This window comes from Ixodes scapularis, unplaced genomic scaffold (genome assembly GCF_016920785.2).
Source record: "Ixodes scapularis isolate PalLabHiFi unplaced genomic scaffold, ASM1692078v2 PGA_scaffold5__190_contigs__length_132052651, whole genome shotgun sequence".
NCBI lineage: Eukaryota > Metazoa > Arthropoda > Arachnida > Ixodida > Ixodidae > Ixodes > Ixodes scapularis.
The window spans coordinates 120,878,290-120,900,252 of NW_024609880.1; the positions used below are offsets into that span (position 1 = coordinate 120,878,290).

The 21,963-nt window shown below is 45.4% G+C and overlaps 1 protein-coding gene across 1 annotated transcript in view; it reads left to right on the plus strand.

Moving 5' to 3' along the window:
* The first annotated feature begins 7,203 nt into the window (after positions 1 to 7,203).
* Positions 7,204 to 21,963, plus strand: part of LOC120850088 — a 47,539-nt gene continuing 32,779 nt past the window's right edge. Inside the window, exons 1-2 of the mRNA XM_042293892.1 lie at positions 7,204 to 7,398; positions 20,029 to 20,186. Of these exons, the coding sequence (XP_042149826.1) occupies positions 7,204 to 7,398; positions 20,029 to 20,186 (353 nt within the window). The remainder of the gene's footprint in view (positions 7,399 to 20,028; positions 20,187 to 21,963) is intronic.

Consider the following 21,963-nt stretch of genomic DNA (forward strand, 5'->3'; position numbering starts at 1 on the left):
CGCGTGCAGACCATTATTCCGTGAGACCAACATCTTGGGCAAGAACAAAGACAAATTGACCCGCGAGGTATTGGAGGCCTTCTACATCCTTCGTGAGGACAGGAACTGTATTAGCGTTTAATCCATAACGCTAACAAACAAGGAAAGGGAATTCCTTGAACAAACAATGAAGGGCCCGCACGAGCCTGGATGAAGTAGCCGCTATCATTCACGGGGCTGTGGCAGATGCACGAGTCCGCGGCGGATTATTTGGGTGTTTTCTTTCTCTTTCCTTCTTATCAGTAAACGTAGTTGTCAGTAGCGCTGTTTTCTGTCCTGTCCTTCTTCTCTTTACCTTGTGCGCTAAATACCTCAATATGTTAGACTACCAACTAGCCCAAATGCCAAATTTACTGCAACTGTGCTATATCTGGCGTCATAAATTGACGTCATTTTTGTTGCACAGGATGCCTCCTTGTCTGAATCTTCAGAAGATGACTTGGATTAAGAAGATTCAATTAAAGACGACACATTCTATGGCGCCTCCGATGAGGAGCCCTACTGTGAATGGGAGGAAATGTGCCATCCAACGATGAACTTGCTTGTAGAGGAGGGTGACTAAAGCTGGAGCCCACGTTTTGATTATTTTGTTTGTTATGAGCAGCGGGCGTTCAATTACTGGGATGATGGACACTTTCTTCCTGGTATACAGCTTGTTTGGAAGGCAGGTCGTGTCTAGCTCCCTGTATCTGTTTGAGAAATCACTAAACTTCTGTAAGACTTTTGATCTGATGTATTATCGTTTAATTTGTACTGTTGAATTGACCTCCACTTTCAGATGAACATAGAGAAGTGCCGCATTTGTAAGAACTTATCTGATGTAAAGAAATGTAACGGAACTTTTTTTTGACAGTCTCATTAGCGTCTTAGCGGAGAAGTGTTCTAGAGTGTTTTTTTTTCTTCTTATAATAGCTTCTTGAGAGCAAGGTTTAATCGACCAAATACATGTTCTGACATATGTGGTGGACTTCTTTAACGTGCAAGGACTTGTTAAAAAGTTATTGTTTCCTTGCAATCCCAGTAACATTTCTTGTACATTCAACACAGATGGGTGCCCAGTCTATAAAAATAAAAACTTTCTCCATCTGGCCACTTCAACTTATTGTTAATGAAATATCGTTCTTTAAGAGGTTGAGAAACGTCACTCTTTCTAGTGTGTGGTTCGGAAAGAATCACCCTCCGATGGAGCTGTACATGAAACGTTTTGTGCAACAGTGCAAGCTTCTGTGTGATTAGGGCTTTGTATGGAAGCACAACGGCACTGAGGTGCTAAGTAAAGCCTTTGCAGTATGCTGCAGTGTGGATACGGTGGCCCATCCTTTGCCGCGAAACACGATGCAGTTTAACTCCTGTCACGGTTACAGTTGATGCCTGCACCCTTGATCTCTCGTTAACAGTGCAATTTGCTCTACAGTATCTGCAGAGGTAGTTGATGTCAGACAATCAAAAGTGCAATTCGTGACATGTATGAAGCTGCACCACAGGGTGATTGCAGAGGGTTTAAGGGTGTGTCTGCATTGCTCAACTGGCTATATTTTAATGTTATTGAATCATTTGTTTCGGACTACGTACATGCTGTCCTCCTCGGCGTGTCTCCGAAACTTTTTAGCTTGCGGTTTGACAGCAACACCTAAGGGGTTTTAGAACAAAGATTTTAGGCTCCCGTTTCCAGCTTGAGTGGCGTTGGTGTCGGCGTCGCCATCGGCGTAACCACGCGGTGCATTATGGGAAACGTCCAAGAATGCAACGCGCGGGTTTCACTCGTGACCCGAGTGTTGCATTAGGGGACGTTCCCATAATGACTCAAGACATGACGTCATGATTGACGTAACGAGGGCCACGAGTGACGTCACGAGGGCTCCGCGGGTTACATTTTTCTGTTCCTTTCTATTCTATTATTATGGGAAACGAATCACGATGCAACGCGCGGGTCTCACTCGTGACCCGCGCGTTGCATTATGGGAAACGTCCAGTCGACAGGAGGGGGAGGAAGAGGAGAGATGAAGAGGAGGAGGATGAGGAGGGGAGGAGAAAGGAGGAGGGAGGAGGACAGAGGACGGGAGGAGGACGAATTAATGTGGCGATGCAAGCGAGTTGGTTCATGACTTAGGTAATTGGAAACGGCGCGTAAAAAGACGAAGACAACGAGAGAAGAGTAGAGGATAAGCGCTGACTATCAACTGAATTTTTATTAAAAAACAGCTCAAAACAAGACAACACCATACAGCGAACCAACGCCGAAACAACCAATGGCGTGTCGCTTACCATGCATCTATAAATTCGATCTCTTTTTTGTGCAGATAAACCAAAGGCTGGCTGACGCAGTGCCGCGCGCCAGCTTTTTCGATAGCATGCGCCTCCAGCACCTCTCTTTGCGCTTTTGTGCGCCCCCTGCCAATGATTAAGGTATCTTGGAAGACGGGGTGACACTGGCAGTCTCTGCAATGTACGTATAAGTGACTTCCTGTCATTGACCGCAGGGAATTCGCATGCTCACGCATTCTCTCGTTGACGCAGCGTCCCGATTATATAAACCCGTCCGCATGGCAATGGAATTTTGTAGATGACACCCACAACGCAATCCACGAACTTGTTGACATGCTTAACCATATATGACATCACGCGCGGGCAAAGTTGTGCTAATTACGGCGCGCAAAAATACGTCGTATTTTTTCGCGCTGTTTCTAATTACTTAGGAGGACGAAGGAGGAGGAAATAAGGAGGGAGAAGGAAGGAAGGGGGAAGAGGGGCATACCGCCCTCTCAGTTACAATTGAAAACGAGCATGTTGGTTAATAGACCTTCGGATAGACTGCGCTCGAGGGCAAAGGAACTTTGTTCCTCTTTGAACCTAACCTCTCTTAAGAACGTCATCGGCAGTCCTGCCAAACAGTATTTGCCTGTGTTCTTTACTGCAAAGACTCACAAGTATGCAGTTTCCTTCAAAAGCCTAATTTCAGAAATTGGCTGTTGGCAAAAACCTCTGGGTCGTTATCTACAAAAACATCTGTCTAATATCATCCTCCCTATGTATTACAGCCTAGAACCAAAACTCAGCTTATGTGACTAATGCGATCCATGAACACGGAATTTGCGACTTTCAAAATTCCTTCTGTGTTTCGGTTGAGGGCTCCACCGACCTGATAAATATTTACCTCCTGTCCAACTTACTAGAATACGAAGGAAATATTTACAGGCAGTAGAAGGGAGTTTGTATAGGCTCTTGCCGTGCACCTGTCCCTAGTGAAATATTTCTGTTTGTTGGCAGGGCTAACAACGGTCAGTTGGACAAGTCCTTCCAGGGTTGCCTAGTGTTTAGGTACGTTGATGATTACTTGGTCATTTATCCAGACGCTGTGTCCGCTTACAGCATTTCTGAAATTTTCTGACTGTGCGGCGGGGCTAACTTTTACCCGGGAAAGTCCTTCTACGGAAGGATTACAATTCTTGGATTTACAATTACATCTTCATTCCTCATGTGTTTGTTGGGCCTTGCAGCAGAAGTCGAAAAGCCAGTCTTCTCTTTCACCAATGCTCACTCCAAGTCAGTTAAGCATGCCATAGTGAGGTCACTTTTCAAGCACTCATTCACCAAGTCGTGCACTCATTTCTCTGAAAGTAGCACCAAGATGCAGCAGCAGAGGTTGGAAAAAGCAGGCTTTCCTGCTGACCTACCTTGTCCCCCCCTTGAGAGGTTCCTTCTCAAACCACAACTTCGGCAATCTGTTTCCAAAAAGAAAGGTCGTTCAGCTGTGATTCCCATACGCGCAATTCCGCGCACCGTTTAAGATCTATCGCGTTCAAGTTCGAAACAAGTGTTTTTCTTTCCTGTCGTATGCGCCTAACAGAGATGAGTAAAAACGTTAGTGGTAGCGACAGTCCCAGTGGGTGCAATGTAATGCATGCCAGAAAGTTCGTAAAATCCGAAAAAAAGAAAGGTTTATTCAATTCCACTAAGCTGTGGCAGTCAGTACATTGGACAGACCGTTAGATGCGTCAACCATCGACTGAGAGAACGCAACTTGGAAACATCAGAGGCTTCAAATGAGTCGTATCACCCAACTGTCGTTCACAGCAGGCTCTCCTTATTTTTCTGCTACTAGAATACTATGCGGGCACAACAACAGATTTGGAAGAGAAATCATTGATTCAGTTGCCATGGGGACTGTAAACAACAACATTTCTGCGCCTTCATTATCATTGGCAATGACAAAGGTCGAATTCTAAGTAATCAGAGATAACTAGATTTGTAATAACCCGTCGTGACGCCAGCGCTTTTTGCACTTTTATATTTACCTTAAATTCCCTTTCCTTTAAAAAATTATCTCCCTTTCCTCTTTCAGAACGTTGAAACCATAGGGGGGGGGGGGGGGGGGGGCGGTTTTATTGTTGTGCCATTCTATGTTGTTATTAAATGAAAGATGTCCTGTTCCCGTCCTCGTCCTCGCCTTTTTATACTTTCAAGTTTCGTATCAGTACCGTTCCCTCCTCCTCCTCAAGAGCAGCGCTCTCATTCGGTGTTACAGGAAGTTTTAAATGTCTTTCGTTTTTTGTTGTTGTTTTCACAATTCTTCTGATCCCTCAAGCAGGCTCTGAAAGGTGTTTTACAACAATATAATAAATGTAATCAGAAGGAACGATGAAAGGCCCAAACAACTGAACGGAACCAATAAAGTCAAATATATATTTAATTTAAACGAGAAGCGCAACAAATATCTGTTTTGACTTCGGCTTAACTGTATCATAACTCAGGAAAGTCCATTCCACGCCTCCACTATTTGTGGAATAAAGAAAATTTAAAACCAATATTACGATATGTACCAAAAATATGAAAGAAATCTTTGCCGTGGTCTCGTCGAATACCCTCGTGAAAATGGGACGTAATTATCGAGATTTATTATTAAACGAACACGTATATTTGGCCGCACAAATTTAAGTCTGCAAACTTCATTTCTTTTTGGTCAGTAATAGAATACCAGCTCTGTGGGCTAGATAAGCAACGAATCTCAGCTTTTACGTTCAAAACATAAACGGAAATCCGGGGTCACGCTGCTTGTACACCCCCCCCCCCCCCCCCAAAAAAAAAAAAAGAAAAAAAAACAGACAGCAGAAAAAATTTAAACGCGAGTCACCGCGAGATCCGTGCTTCGAATTCCGAGTGGCACTGAGTTCAGGGAGGAAACTTAAGCTCTCGGCATTCGAACCACGGACATTGCAGTGACTCGTGTTTGCAGACTGTCTTTACATGATGTATGAGCAGTGTGACCCCGGCTTTTCGGATTTCTTGTAGCCTTTTCTAAAATCGTTGGGTGTGATTTATACAAAAGTTCCAAGCTACGTTTTATTATTCTATTATTGACCTAAAAATTGTTTTATAAGTTATGTGTAGAATGTCCCAAGCCACGAGGCTCGATTTAAAATGGACGGTGGAAACCGGTGCCTGCACAAAGCAATCTAAACTTTTCGTCAAAGATGTATTTCAGAGGTCGGATTTTGCTTGTAAAATTACAAAGCGTACCCCCTTTCTGTTAAAAAGTAGGGCCAAGAAAGTTGCCCTGGTCAACGGAGGACGCCGACGCAGACGACCGAATCGAGGGCGTATTCGGCGCGCGTATTGATAGATGGAGTCGGGAGCAGCGTCAGAAAGTGTAGCCAAAGTTACTAGATTACCTCAGTTGAAAAACTTCCGCGAAACAGGCTGCCCCACCCCTCTTTCCCTTCACTCACTTTAGTCCGCCTCCCGTCGTTCGAAGCGCCATCTAAATTTTCTATTACGAACTGTGTGTTCCATAGAGTATGGTGGAACGCCATCTTGGCGCTGCGCTTCGAAACTTACGTATCCCATAGAATACACTGCAGTTACCGAAGCAGCCGTCCGGCGCGTCGAACGACGCGAGGCGAGTCGTGGTGTGAGAGGGTGGTACTGCTCGTGTATGCAGCGTAAATGACCAATTCCGTAGCTAAGCTAATCTAAAAACGTTGGGTGTACCGGACAAGAGAAAAAGAGCAGACGACACGCAGGCGAAGTCCGTTTGCAGCAAAAACGCCGTCGTTATGCAACACGTTTTTTTTTTCTTTTTTTACATTGTTTTGTTTTTATTGTTTGCATTAACTCTTAAATAAAAGGTACTTAAAAAAAACTATGCTCATTTTAATAAATCGCGGTGGTTGCGAGCAGTCTTGCGCCATCTATTAATGCAAGCGCCAAACGCGTCCATCAAATCGAATTCGTCGTCTGCGTCGCAGCCCGCCGTTCACCCTGGCAAGTTTCTTGGCCCTATATTTTACAGAGAGGGAGCTACGCTTTCTAATTTACCAAAATACAAATCTGACCTGTATAATACACCTTTGACGAAAAGTTTAGATTGCTACATGCAGGCGTCGATTTTTACTGTCTATTTTAGCTCGAGCCTGGTGACACGGGACATCCCATGTATATTCACTGACGGCTTAAAGAGCGCCAGACGTGTGACTTACTACAGTCACTATTCTCGCTTTGTGATTCCTTTTTGGGCGTTGTTATAAAAAAAATCCCGAAATCTAATCGGCTTCGGGGCTATAATAAGACTATTGGGTCCGGCCATGCATTGTGTTGCCTAGGACGTCAGTGTCTATAGTTGGCCACATCGTATCTCGTTTTCTTGTTTCTTATCATAAACGCCCCACACCACTGCAAGCCGGGTTATAATAAAAAGTGGGTGATTGTCTTGATCTGGAATACGCCCATCCGCCCACACAGGTACAGTTTTTCTTCTTAATCGCGTCAGTTAAAATTTGGGTTTACTTCCACGACGCGTACAGCGAAATGTGACTTGTCGTTTATGTCGCTTCACTGCTGTGACATGCGTTAGTGTCTGCAGCAACCGCAGAAACCAAAGCGACGAGGGCGTCGGTAAAAACGAAGTTCATAATTGCTTTACGAAGCTACTTCTGGTATATTTTTTTTATATTCTGTTGCGTATGGCGAACATCTGCTCCACTGATTTTGTGGAGCCGCTCATGACTCAACCAACGGTGCTGTCAAAAGAATGCTTTGCTCTTAACAAAGTCATGTCAAACACGTCAGCTATGATCCGGTACAGCTGTATATTAAAAAAGAAACAAAAACAATACAAACTTCTTATATAACTTAGGCAGTGTTCAGTCGATCTCGAAGCAGCAGCGAATGTGGATAGCCTCTTCTGCAATGGGCCCGCAGTACGCTGTGTTGTTGGCGTGCGTCGTCGCGACCATGGTGTGGCATACGACGGAAGGCTGGGGACCCAGCTTTCCCTGGACGAGAAATATGACCATAAAAAACCCAGAAAACCACCCTACATTCAACGACGCAGAACTTGGGCCCTTGCAAGATGCATGGCAGGTACGTGATTAAGAAATAGAGGCTGTTTTTTTTAAGGACTTAGAGATATGTGTTAAAAAAACACATGCAAGCTACACTAATGCGGTCTTTACATGTGAGTTATACGGTCGATGGGAAGTATTATATAGGTCAATAGTTATCACGATAAATCAGTTATTTAACAAAAATAGGTCGATACACGTTTTAATGATGGAAGATAAATATATGATTCCAATCGGAGATCCTCTGAATGTCATCGAACGACGAAAACCGCTAAATGAGTAAATATTAGAAATACTTGGAATGGGTAGGAAGCTCGGTAGTGCGCTAAAGTTTCAATCATTCGGGTCTTCTGGAGGCGACATGACACCACCAGAGGTGAATACGGGAGAAACTTCCGGTTTAGAAAGACGCGCCCCCAACGTTAACCGAAACTTAAAGAAGCTTTTGGGCGTAAAGGAGGACTGATTTGGGGCCAGCAGCGGCCTGGTGTGGCTTTGGTCCCCCTTTGGGGCGTTCCACCGACCGCGTCTTCAACTTCCGGCTTCACTTGGTATTATAGAGTTTTAGCAGATCGTTTTTTCGCCCCAATTAGGATACCTCCTCTCCCCTCCCGCGGCCTTGGGCATGCATCGCATGGTTATCGGGTGTCGTTATCGGGGCGAAAAAGCGATCTGCTAAAACTCTCTATTTTATCGTTTAGTTCAACCTCGATTCCGCCTCCTGTTCTTCCTAGCTCCATGGTTACAATAGACCGATCTCACTAATGGCGCAATCACACTGACGGTTAAGATGCGTTTGCGAAGCGGTTGCGAATAAGGTTCCCAGTGACCGCGTTCAGACACACCGAGACGCGGTTGGTGGTTTCTCGACGATCATACGTGATATTTTGAGACCTGCGTTGGGCAACCTGGTTTTCTAAACCAAAGTCCAAGGAAAATATAAGAAGGGTGCAGGCGAGCTGGTGATTATCAACCATGTTGAATTGACCTGGGGTAAAGAAGAAACATCAAAACGTAGAAGAGATAGAAAATGACGGACTTCAATGAGCTGAGTTGGAGACGTCGTCCTGTCTATTTTTGTCTCTTCTACGTTCTGACGTTTCTTCTCTACCCCAATCTCAGGTTAATTCAGCATGGCCAAAGTCCACTTTAATCCAAGATTCAAGGCCAAGCTAGAGCTATTTTGGCACTCTAAAGATTTTTCTTCGGGTTGTCGTTGTGCGACGCATTACGAGTTCCGGGCAGCGGAAAAAGAGACAGGGACCTCAAAACCCACCGGCGATTCTCCCGACTTCGTACACAAGCAAAGCCCAGCCAGACGTGGGCGCGCCCTGCTGACTCAGAAAAGAACGGCACGACCCTTTCTTCGAAGTGGCCCTTCCCGCATAAATAGCTGACCTTGTTTTTGAAATAGAGGGCCAGTTCTTCCACCGCATTTTTTGCTCTTATCATTTCGGGAGCTGTGAGCGGCACTGGTGAACCGTGCTGCGTGGGAATGTGTTTGGTGCAAGCCGGTCGTGGCGTCGTTGGAGGCGGTCTCTCCTCTCGTCACTCGCACGCCGATCGAGACTTCTTGTTTTACATTAAGCTCGAATAAATGCCGTATGGATTTCTTATACATTGTCATAGAAGCACATTTTATTTCTTGAGTAGGTCCCCTTATTAGTTTTGGTAGTAGTAAACGTTACAGGTCGAGCTTGCGCCGGTACCTTGCCAGGTCGTTTGTAATGCGTTGGCTACGCTAATGGCCTCACGACGTCTTCGCAAATGGGCTGACGACACCTTCGTGGTGGTCATGCACTGTGTCGAAAGCTTTCAGTAATTCACGCGACTGTCTTAGTGGTTACAAAAGCTGACATTTTGATCGATTGGGGGCGGGTTTTGATCTACGGGCAAAGACCTACGAGGCAGAGGGCAACGGGCTCTGACACCTTGAATAAAAAAATAAATAAAAAAAAAACTCTTACCCGAATTTAATTGCCGAAGCGAAGACCGTTAAGATTACGAGTCAATTCCTTTCGCGGCGGATTGAAGTGACGGACGTGAACATCGCGTTTCTTCGTTGGGGGGATCGGTGGCCGAGTGGGCTAAAGCGCACATTCAGCTCGACGCGCGTGGAGCGAATGCTCGCGCTGCTAGAACCCAGGGATCCTGGGTTCGAGCCCCACCCCTGCCCGTTTCGATCTGGATGAGCATCGTACCGGCGTGCGTTCGTGCATCACTACTGCGTGAGCACGTTAAAGACCCCAGGTTAGCAGTCGTACTGCACTGGCAAAATTGCTCATCTACAGTGTAAACCAGTGTCGCTCCTACTGGCAGACCAACCTTACGCTGTATAAATCACTAAAAAACGTCCAATTTGACTTTTGCTTCGCTGCCTGTGAGAACCGGCCTTAAAGATGCCCTTAAGAGGTTTCTGAGATCGCCTAAATATGGCGACAACTTACTCTGCGGTCTAGGCGCATCCAGAAATCCATTATTCGTACCGATTCGCGACCGATTTCCTTTAAAAAAAAAACAATTAAAGATTGAACACAACGAGTGCATCCCTGGCGATGGAGGGAGCATTGCTCCAGCAGCCAGGATGATATGTGACCAATGAAAACACGACGTTTTGTTGAGATTGCAGATGCTGTTACTAAGAAATATGTGTGCTTTTGTAGATGGTAAAAGCAACAATACGTAGATAAAAATCTTCCTTTCTTAGAGGAGAGGGAACATAATACTGAAATAATCATCCCAAAACAATGCGCTATGTTTTTTTCTTTCTTTTTTGCGAGTGATGTGTGTGCTCGCTAGCGCTCGAGCGGGCGCTCGCTGGGTTGAATCGTAGTCCGGGCAGTATGGGCAGCGAGCCGCGCGCATTCGAGATATCCCTCCGCAGTTCCACCGATCGGAGGCGCGAGGATCCTTCGCTTGCGATTGGCTGACAGTGGTCCTCGTTTCAGAGCATGCTCCTCCAATCACCAGAGATGACTTCGGCGTGATGCGATCTTTGCTTACTTTTTAACGCGAAAGTGTTTAGGAACTCTTGTGGCAGAAAATCCGGTGTCGGCGTCGGCGTCGGTGTCGGTGGGACGGAAAAATCCTTATGGTCGACAGGTCATGACATCACAGTCCCGTGAGACGTTACGTGTGACGTCACACGTGATGTCACAAGACGCCAGACAAGATACCAACTAGGCCACGCAGACGCGCTGCACGGTTTGGGAACGAGCGCGACTCTATATGTTCAGCTATCGCGTTCCACTTTTAAAGGCGAAGCTTAAGCTTGCCTCCTGCAATTTTTCTTTTTTAAATCGGGAAATCGGCTGCGCGTCGTCATAATATGGGGATTTTTGGGATGCTTCGAGACAGCAAAGGGAGTTATCACCATATTAAGGCAATCTCAGAGACATCACATTAACTGAAGAGCGTGTTATTAAAATTGACTGACACAGAAAGAATGAAACTAACTAGGGACAAAGGACAACGAGCATTTTTTTTTCTCAACGAGCAACGACATGAATGAGCTTAAAAGCAGTTTATGCAATTCAGGGGCGTCATGGAAAAGGAGAGAAAGGGTGTGGGGTGTATTATGTGCGTGTTCGCCACGTATAGCCAACACGACCTATTCAAGCCTCCTCGGGGCACATTTAAGCACGGAGTCGGCCGCACCATATACCTTCCATCCTCATTATCGAATATGCTAGGCTAAGAGTAAGAAGGAGATACTCTTCAGATGAATGTAATAATGCTCATATCAGACATCCCGCGGATGTCTATGCCTGGCAAAAATGCTTGCCACATGGTCTATTACTGCAGCAACACTAGTCTGTTACCTGAAATATTTCAGGGCAATTGGAGTAGGCGTCGTATATCACAAGGTACGACGATTCCCACCCTTTACTACGGACTTCTGTCATGATGAGTGGTTCAGGTGGTTGCTGGTGTTCAGATGTTCTACAAGCTGCACATTTTGATATGTATGGCTCCATGTCGGCATTCATTCTTCGCCAGAATTGGCTCACGCCTAAGTGTCCTTTGTGCAGTCTTGCCAGTATGTCTGTAAGGCAAGCCTTAGAAACAACTACTCTTGAGCTCATTACCAGGACACCGTGGACCAGAGTCAAATTTGATGTACACCCCTTGAGGTTTCCCTTTTGTTCTTGACCCTGGTAGATGCGTGCGGTTACTTTTTGTAGTTCGTCACCATTCTCCATGACCTCTTGCAGTTTCTGAAGTGTCGTTTGACTCAGTGTTACGGACACTATGCTGACAGCGTGTACTTCAATATCATTTAAATCTTTCACTTTCGTTTTCGCCTCTTTCACTGGTGCTTGAAGCAACGTGTCGACTAGCACCGAGTTCTTTTCAGGTAGATAGCGCAGGTCAAACACGAACTTCATCAGGCGAATAAAGCTGCAGCCGAGGTGGCATGTTTCCAATGCTTTTCTTTGCTATTGACATCAATGGTCGATGCTAGGTTTCCAGTGTAAATTTGCGACCATTAATAAAGTCATAGAACTTCTCACAGGCGGACTTGATGGAGAGCGTCTTTTTTATTTTTATTAGAGCATATCGCACTTCACAGTCGGTCATCACTCATGACGCATAGGCTACTGCATGCCACTCTGTATCATTCAGCTGTAGGAGTGCCGCCCCCAATCCATACTGTGATGCATCACCTGTCACTTTTGTCGTCTTTTTGGGGTCAAAAAATGCTAACACTGGCTTGTTAGCCAGTCTTCTCTTCAGGCTGTCCTATGGTTTTTTGTGCTCTTCCTTGGAGCAACCCCATACGTGTATATCATCAACTCCAGCCTTCAAGTCCATCAAAACCCTCGGTCCTGATTTGTTGAACTGAGACTTCCGGTGAACATGAGATAGCAAATGGCAGTCTCAGAAATCGGTAACGTTCAAATGGCGTACCAAACGTGCACACTGGAGACGATTTCTGATCTAGTAGTATTTCTTGGTACCCACTATTGGCATCCAGCCTTCAGAAGAACTTGACATTTGCCAGTTCTGCTTCAATTTCTTCACGGTGTGGCATTTGGTAGTGTCGCTGGTTGATGCATTCATTCACTTGCCTTGGATGTTAGATCAATGCAGATTCTAAGAGCACCTACTTTCTTCTTGACTATCACAATTGGGCTTACCCAATCAGTAGGTACAATGACACGGGTAACGACTTCAGTCTCTTCCATTATCTGGAGTTCTTTCTTGAGTGGTTCTTTCGGAGTTTGTGGCACTTTTCCCATCGGCTGAACCACTGGCTCTGCTCCTTCTTTAAGGACAATCTTACACTCCCGTCCCACGCACCGTAGTCCTTTAAGCAGCTTAGGAAACATCTCTTCCACTTCTTGGGCCATAGTTTCTTCCACCGTGTGCACTCGCTGAACCAGCCCCAGGAGTTCACTTGCTGCTAATTCCATTACGTCCTGGCGTCCTTTTTACACGATGAAGTACTCAATGCTTCCGCTGTTTCCTTTGAGTTCCACTTTTTTGTTTTCTGAAAGGGCCTTGACCAGCCCCTACACTCTTTTTTGAGTCTTGCATGTGCTGATTTGAAGAACGTCGAAGTTGCTGTCGTCGTGCTCTTTTACATCATCTAACAGAGCCTTGGTTTTGCAACGCACAGCGAAATGATTCATCCTGGCACTTGTTGAACTTTATCTTGTAGGCCGGACAATTCCGTATGTCGCGCTTGCGGTCGCACATAGGACAATTGTTTTCCCGTCGGCTGGACCTTCCGCTCAAGCATGTCCGCTCTCTTCTTTTTGTCTACCGCGTTGACACGTCGGGGACCGCCGAGAATTTCATTTTGTCCCTGAAAAACTTCATAGGCCTTTCCGAGCTGTATGGCCTTTTCCAACGTCAAATCTTTTTCACGCAACAAAAGCGCTCATAGTTTTTGTCCGTTACCCCACATACGATTTAATTTCGTATCATGGAGCCCGACAAAGTAGAGAAGTTGCACGATTTCACTTTCAGTTGTAGCTCTCGCACGAACTGTTCAAACGGCTTAGCGCTTTCTTGTTTTCGTGAACGAAAAACGTACCGTTCGTATGTTTCACTTTTTCCGGGGCATGCAGTTCTCTTCAAACTTCTCCAGTACTGTCTGGTAGTCGTGTGTTTCTTGAAGTGCGAAGGTAAAGGTGTTGTAGACTTTGACGGCATGGGGTCCCGCTACATGAAGCAAAATTGCTGGCCTTTGTTTGTTTCTTTGCTTGGTAATCTCTGTCGCTCTTAGATACAGTTCCACACGTTTTCTGAACCGTTGCCATTTCTCCGGTACGTTTTCTGTCGAGTTCAGGCCCTCGGGAGGCTTGAGCACGTCCATGGTTCGGCTTCCTTCTTAGTTTACCGCTCTCTTCGCGGAACACGTCACTTCTGGCACCATGTATTGAGTTTGTCTTCTAAAAAAACTGGTTTATTGAGGTTTCCAGATTGCTCTTTACATCTGGCTTAAACTGGACAATAACATAAGATGTAACACGCGTACCACGTATGGTCTGGGATGCGTCACAGAAACCACGAAAGTTCGCATCGTTCTCCCGTGTTTTATTATTTGAAATCATAAAATACTTGAGTTTCTTTTCTGTAATAAAGTAAGGATTATGTACGCCTTTCATATTAAAGAGATAGGGTTAAAAGAAATATAACTACAACAAAACAATAAACTTACCCCAGATCAATAAGGTATATCATACCGGTTACAGACGCTAGTCAGTACTGCACCCAGTAGCTGTGTTCATAAGCAGCAGGTTAACGATATGAAGTTTCAGAGCACTCGGTTAAACTGATTCGACGGCTAAGTTCTACAGAAAATAGTAAGGGTGACTAAAACCACAGGACTCAAAGGGGCATTTTCTTTGAACAAGATTTTGTGGCAGTGTTATTGAAAACCGACTTTTCGATTATAAGAATAAACTTGTTTTTCTCTGGTAAACGTCATTCACCAAGCCACGAACTACTTCCTTTTAAGGGATAAGTAAACATTTGACAAAAGCGCGTTTGTAATTTTTATGATTTTTGCGACATAACCACCCCATATGGCATATCGCTCTCCATAGGCTTGTTTCCAGTACACTGAGAACACGAAGCAACCCATCAGGTGATCTTCCCTAAGAAGTAGTGAATGGATTATGCCAGCGTTGCATTCTGTTGTATACCCCCGAACCTGGAATTTATTGCTAACGTCGTCTACAGCCAGACCGTACCAGTCCTGAGTCCTACAAAGGAATCACGTCGTCCCACTTAGTTGAGAGATTGACAGGCAGTTTGATGCCTTTTGTATAGAAAAAATTATCCGTTGGGTTTCTCGGGTTTGTCCAGTCTGTTAATAACAGCTATTTACACTGCTTATGATAGGAACAAAAATAACTACATGCTGCGTCTCACTTCATATTTAGCAATCGAGACCGCTCAAAAGAGGTTTAAGAGTAGCTCTGCGCAGAACGAATGTATTCAAACGTTCCGTTTGTGCAATTATTCATACTTAAACGACAATATTTTTCAAACTTTACGTCAAAAAGGAACAAAAAATTGGGAAGCTTGCTAACTTACGACGGCGTCCAATACGTTATACAAAAGCTACTTCTTTGTAAGATCGATTCATGACTGAATTTATCTACCAGAATACATCGTCAGAGGCACTTTGAATTCGGCGTTACCTACCTTTTTGTTATATTTCTAACTTCTCTAGAGTTATAATATGTCTTCTTATTTACATCTCGTTTGCAACATTTCTGTAAGTATAATATACTTAAAGGGCAACTCCACTCAAAAAGTCGACCCTATCGAAATGATTGATATCGGTTTAGGGGGGCAAAATACGGTCATACCCAAAATATCCCGTCAAACCGACGCCGCATGCCCGATTAAAACCAATATTAAAAATGTTCTCCCGGCCCGGTTAGCGGCCCGCAAGCGGGTGAGCAACGCTGGCACCGGGTGAGCTAGTGAAGCAACACTGGGCAATGACGTAGGTTTAGTCCTCCGCTCTCGTACGAACGCCGCGGACGCTTCGTTTCCCGTGAAATTCTGCGATTCTGCTGACGGCAAGAGGTGTTTACCGCGTTATCCTGCGTTCTCCTATTTTTATTGGCGTCCAGGCAGTTCATTTAACTCCAGCATTGCTTTCGCGACAGCGCGGAAGAGAGCGAAGCGGTGCTGCTCGCTCACGCGCGTGTCGTGGAGCCGGAGAGACTCGACGGACTCCCGTTGGGCAATGTCGAGCACGACTTGTAGTGCTGTGCGTTGCACCAACAATCCAGTGCGCAACCCGGAGCTGCGGTTCCACAAGTTCCCAAGAGACCGGAAGAGGCACAAGGTGTGAGTCGGTGCCGTTCGCCTGATATACTTTCGGGAGACCTTCGACTTCGAGCTCCAACGCGAAGCTCTGCTCCCAGCACTTTACGTCAGACACCTACACACGGTATCTGCGGCTGCTGACTGTTGCGTGTTTCTCCACGAAACACGCGTCTTTGAAGAACGATGCGATGCCGTCGCTGTTCCCGTACCGTCCGCCGGCTGCTCCAGCACGATCGGCCGGACGCAGGAGGTCCCGGCTGATGTAACTACCGTGCAAATAAAGGCACCTTAGCTTAGCAACTTAGACCGCTTGTGGATACATATGTCCCTATATCTCCCATTATTCCTTTTTCTCTCGGTCCGCGAGCAAGAAACAAATACAGTCACGCTGCGCCGGCACTGACCGCGTCATATTTATAGCAGTCGGATTCGCTTTTTGGCCGGAAAATTTATAAATGCAAACTAAAACTTACTACTTTAGATGCATATTAACAAAGTGAAGCGGTAAAAAAGAGAATGCGCACTTACCTTCTGTTTTGAAACTCCACGTGCGACTGAGTCGACATTGTCGGTGCGTCGGCTCGGGAGCGCGGGACCAAAACTAGGTCATGCCGACGACGCGCCACTAGTATCAGTGTTGCCAGGCTGCTTCAGCCGGTAGTTTCGGTTTCGCCGTGCCGCCGTAACGATACTTGGATTCGCGATATCTTCAAAACTATACGCACTACCGGAAAACAAATTATATCTCATGATTCAGGGTCGCCGACTTCGACTAAATAGATTATAACCCAATAATTGTAAAAATGCAGTGGAGTTGCCCTTTAAAGAAACTGTGCTTTGAAAAAATGTTTTCGTCTTTGTGTGAAAAACTGTATTGTTTAACGAACCCCACTGCAATGATGTCTAGGGTGACCACCCGTCCCGCGACTCGCGGGACTGTCCCGCATTGAGGGCTCGTGTCCCGCGACCCGCAAGAAATTCCCAAATCTTCAAAATGTCCCGCATTTCACATTGTCGTAACATTCACTGCGCAAATTATGGCGCTTCCGAACAACGGGCAATGGAGAACCGCGGAAGTCGCTCATAAATGTGTGAATCTCTATGGTATGTCATTTTCTTGCCAAGCACTGCGGGAAACAACCGTCGTTCTTGCGGGAGACTGACGCACATGCGCCGTTGTGCCTCTCCTCTTGGTGGCAAGATATTGCAAGCGAAAATTGCTCGCCAAAAGCTGAAAAATACACTATTGTAATTAGTTGGAAATCATACGTATCGTGCAAAGAAATGTTGTGGAAAACTTTTTTTTTTTAGTGAAGACGGTTACAGAAGGCAAAAAACTTGCAACTCACAACGGTCAAAAAAACAACAACATAAAGTTTCATTTTTGTGTAGGAGCATGTTGATATAAGAGTAAGTATCGACAGGAGACAATAAGCAGAAAAATATTTACTGTTTTTTATTTCCTATTGATGCATTGTCGAAATTTATGTTTTCAACTTGGATACTTTTAATAAAATATTTACCATTACAAATAAACAAAAGTATATCAATGTGAGTGAAATTTATCTTAATTTAATTGCCGCGTACAATTTCCAGGTGTATAACACGCTTTCGGGCAGCACAAAATTTCGGGGTGTGCGCATCGGTGAATTTCCCTTAATCCCCCCCCCCCCCCGTACCCCGGTCAGGGTGTCCCGCATTCCACCGGTAGGAAGGTGGTCACCCTAATGATGTCCCCTAGGCTATTCAAAACAAATAAAGTGTCAAAACTAATGCTTGATTTTACAAGACATTTCAAGTTAAGGAATATAGTGCATCTACTTTCCTGCAAAGCCCTTGGTAGAGGAAGTCTATATAATATGCGGAAAAAGAATGGCGAATGTCAAAGCTTACAATATCTCTTGATAAAAAAAAAAAAAACTGCATTCTAGATTTCGTTTTAAGGGATATTCACACGATGCATCTTGTTGGCGAATCATGTGTCGCGCAACTAGGTTTCGGGAAGCAGATCAACCGTGTTAACGTGACCGAAAAAGTGGCGCACCTCCGAGAAAGATTTGGTGTGCGCCTCGCTTCTGGAGCGATATTTTCCCGGAACCTCACCAAGGCCTGTCCATCACGCGTCAAACTCCCCATGTGAAAAGGCCGATTTCGCGAAATGTTGGATTTCTCTAAACCGTGGCGCGATGAAAAGATGCATCGTGAGATTAAGCCTTTAGTGTCATGGAGCAGACGGTCCTTGTACGCCCAGACATATCTTCCTCGTCATTCCCCGAGCGCCTCTCTAGAATGCAGCAATCGACTTTACCAAGTGCTTTGCGGGAAAGTACACGCATTGGATTTTGTGGAGTGTGTGACAGGGATAGGGTTAATCAGGCTTGTCTATAATGCGGGAGGGTGAAGTTTTCTCCCACCGCTGCTATACTGTCGGCATTCGCGGTAACTAATATAGCTACGTAGGGCGTCCTGCTAGCGCTCTGGGCTAGCATTGAAAGCCGGGAGCTGCTCACACGCTCTTTTAAAACGCCGAAAATGTAGATTGAAAGTAAAAATAAACACAGTCATTACGAGAAAACAAGAATAAATTACCACGAAATCGTTGCTGATTTTCGACAACATGATTTAGCATCCTGCTCAAGGGTTTCGACTGAGAGAAGGATGGGATTTCCAATCTCGCAACAGTCCGGACACTGCTGTGTTCAGAGAGCCAGTCTGCTCTTCCGGGCGTCGGCGGTTTCCGATGCAGCCGCCACAGCTTCTGTCGATCGCCACCTACGGTTCGCACGCTGATGTCTTCGAAGAGCCAATCTTTCCTCCCGGGTGCAGGCAGTTTAAAGTAAACGGCGTCGTCGCTGCCCCTGGCTTTTACGTTGTCGCGTACGTAGTGCCTACCGAGGGAACGATACTATGTGACGATTCGGTGCCATAGTACGATGAATGCACGTCAGCAGCTCCACCCAATTGGAAACCTGCGGGAAGACTTTCCATGGGCGTATCATCCCAGGGGGGGGGGGGCAACGCCGGCACCCCCAGTTCTCTGAAAGAAGGGGGGGGGGGGGCAAGGCATATGTGTTGCTCCACCCTCCCCCCCCCCTTTCTAAAACAGCCGCTAGTAGGCTCGGCAAACACTGGAAGGCGCCGCCCAAGGAATACAAGGAGCACCGCCCCCCCCCCCCCCCGGCCCTGGGGGGGGGGGGGGGGGGGGAGGGGGAGCGAAGGAGAGGGAGGGAGGGAGGGGAAAGGAGGGAAAAGGAGGGGGGGATTGGTTTTCCCCCCACTCAAAAGCAAGTTGGTATGCCACTGACTCTTTCCTTCTTACGTAAGAGGGAAAGTCGGCATAACGAGCGAAAGAGCACGAAGGGAACCGCGCATCGGCCTCAAGAGTCAGTCCAGTCCGGTCCAAACCACTCCGTCGAAACCAAAGACGGCCCCACGCATAAGGTCAATATATGCTGACGCAACTAAGAAAAAGTAAGACCCAGGAAAAAGAAAAAGCGAGTGGTCTTTCGCATCGCGGATGTGCGGACCAGAGCAGGCGCGACACGTGCGGGAAGTTTCCTGCGTTCGGCAGACCGTCCCATGTCGTCCCAGAGACAAGAATATTTGCTGAAAGTGCCACCAGCTTAGCGGTCACCACAGGAAGCCGCACGCCCCCCCCCCCCCCCCCCCCCCGTCACCGTTACATCCAAGACCGATAACCATTTCTGTTACACAAGACCTGCCATATAATTGTCATAGACAGCCGTAATAGACGCAAAATAAAAGAGTACGAAATAAAAAAAAACTTCCATTATCGCCCGAGCATTTTCTGAACTACCCTATTATTTTCTTACCCAAAAAGAACAAACAAACAACAAAAGTCTGAACTAGGAGTTAGCATAATCAACGGAGCGCTAGACACTCAGTAACTGTCATCGCTTAGAAACATGGATGGCTAAACGCCAAATAATTTTTGGGTTATACCTTTTAGTACTACGGAAAAATCGTGCCTTTTTTGTGCGTCCTGGAGATGTTTAAGATTCGCTGTGTCCGTGCAGAATTTATCTTTTTATATCCCATATTTATGTTGTGCGGCCAAACAAATACGCGCTTGTCAGTAATGCAATGACCCGTCCACATTTACGTTGTAATCATGTTGAAACCAATGAAAAATATACAGGTGTTCGATTTGCTCCTTACTTCGTGCATGAGCGTTACTTCGCTGTGATAAAAAGTGGAGAAACACCTGATTTGTACTCTCAACAGTGTACGAATGCTTAAATCTGAGTGGGTGCCTTTTTATTTGGCCCTACCATCCTTCTTGTCGTAATAATCGGAGAAATAATGACATGTTTTGTTTCGATGTTTGCAGGTCCTGGAAGAAACATCGAAAAATGCGTACTTCCTAATGTTTCGCACCCAAATTTATGTTTTTAAGAGATGTGTCTACGCAACAGCAAATATCACAGACAAAACAAACAAAACCGCCAATTACAGAATCACATTGTACGATCTAAACGAACAAAAATAGTAAGTACTTTATTAATCTTAATAATAATTAATCAAGCAATGTTTATTATAGTACTCATGAAGAACATGTCGGTGTTTGTACTGGCATAATAATAAAAAAATAATAATAATATTAATAATCAAGAATCGAGAAACAAAAATCGGCTTTATTTGGTGCCGAGGAACGAACTTTCGTTTTTAGTACTAGCAGACCCAAACACATTCTATACTTAACACACATGAAGTGGTAAATGCATAACCCAATAAAGAATTAGTACAAGACATAAACACTTTTATAATGAGGTAAAGTTGCACATCGGCAATACAATCAGTGAAGAGATATGTGCCTAAAAAAACAGGGACACCTTCATATTCAGCAGAATTAAGGAACACCATCAACGACAAACTTCCACGAAAGTATTATTTGGAGTCATGCAACAGGCACAAGTATTAAAAAAACCTTTACTTCCACAAGAGATATCCAGGTGACTGGCAACACTTTAAAAGAATGGGGCGTAGACATTACACCCCTTGTCACATATACGACACCCAAAAACTTCAGTTGGATGTACAGCGCACTGACGTTGAACGGACGCTACCAAATTTCACGAGCAGCTTGATAGCCTAGTTGTACAAATCTTTAAAATAGTTAATGTAAGTGTGACTGACTGCGAAAAATTTATCGGGGTTTCCTAGGCACAACTGCAAAATATCTGTGTTATTTTCCTGTAGACTATGATACATACTTTAGCTGTTTAATATGTTATATCGCACCGTCATCAACCCTCTCGAAAAGTTGAGGCAGTCAGTGCAACGTCAGCGCGCTGTACGTGGAACTGAAGTTTTGGGGTGTCGTATACGTGACAAGGGGTGTAACGTCTACACCCCCTTTTTTTAGAGTGAAGACCAGGATAGGCCTTTCGCACACGAAACACTGGACTGTGTACACTTGACGCGACTGGAACATAAAAAGGAATAGGCGCACGGGTCGCCGTCTGTGGAACCCTAAGGGGTATTTGAGCCAGCAAGTCAGGACAGTCAGTAAAGCCGTGAATGGCTTGAAGGAAAAATGAAGATCAGGTTTTTCACGGCGTTGGTGTTAGCTAAAAAAATGGAGGGCGCTTATTAAACACCCATTGCATAACAAGCATAAGTTATCGCGAAAGTACAGAAGGCGATACTGTTAGCGCGAACAAGCGATCGCCGGTTTTTCCAGCTTTCCTCGTTGAAACCAAGAGTTGTCATCCAAGTTATTATTGCTACGGAGAGAGATCATTTAGTTCTATAATGTAAGCGATATAATGTTGTGCTCGCTAATACTATTTAGAAGTAAAATGCGAAAATGCGTCGATGTCGTGTTCGTGCTAACAGTGTCGCGATGTGTACCTATGTCTATAGATTGACAGGGATTTATTTTGCACTCGCTCTAGCCTGAAGTAATTAGTGCTGGGACAGATGCTGTTCCAGACCACCGAGGTGTATTCCAGACGTGATCAAGCCAACGCGCAGTAGAGAACAAAGAACGTTTTCGGGTTCGAAAATACTCTATAGACATCCGACCGGCAACACCCAGAGTACGCAAGGCGAACATTTTCATGTGATCTATGTGTGCGTCAAGGCGGAGAGAAGAAACAAATATCACACCAAGGTCTCCAACTTCGCTAACACGACTTAGAACCTCTGAGTGAATACTGTAGGCAAAACATGTGCCGTGCGTTCTTCTCGTGTAGGACATTACTTTAGTTTTAGCCTTATCTAAGATGAGGTTATTAGTCATACACCAATTATAGAATGAACA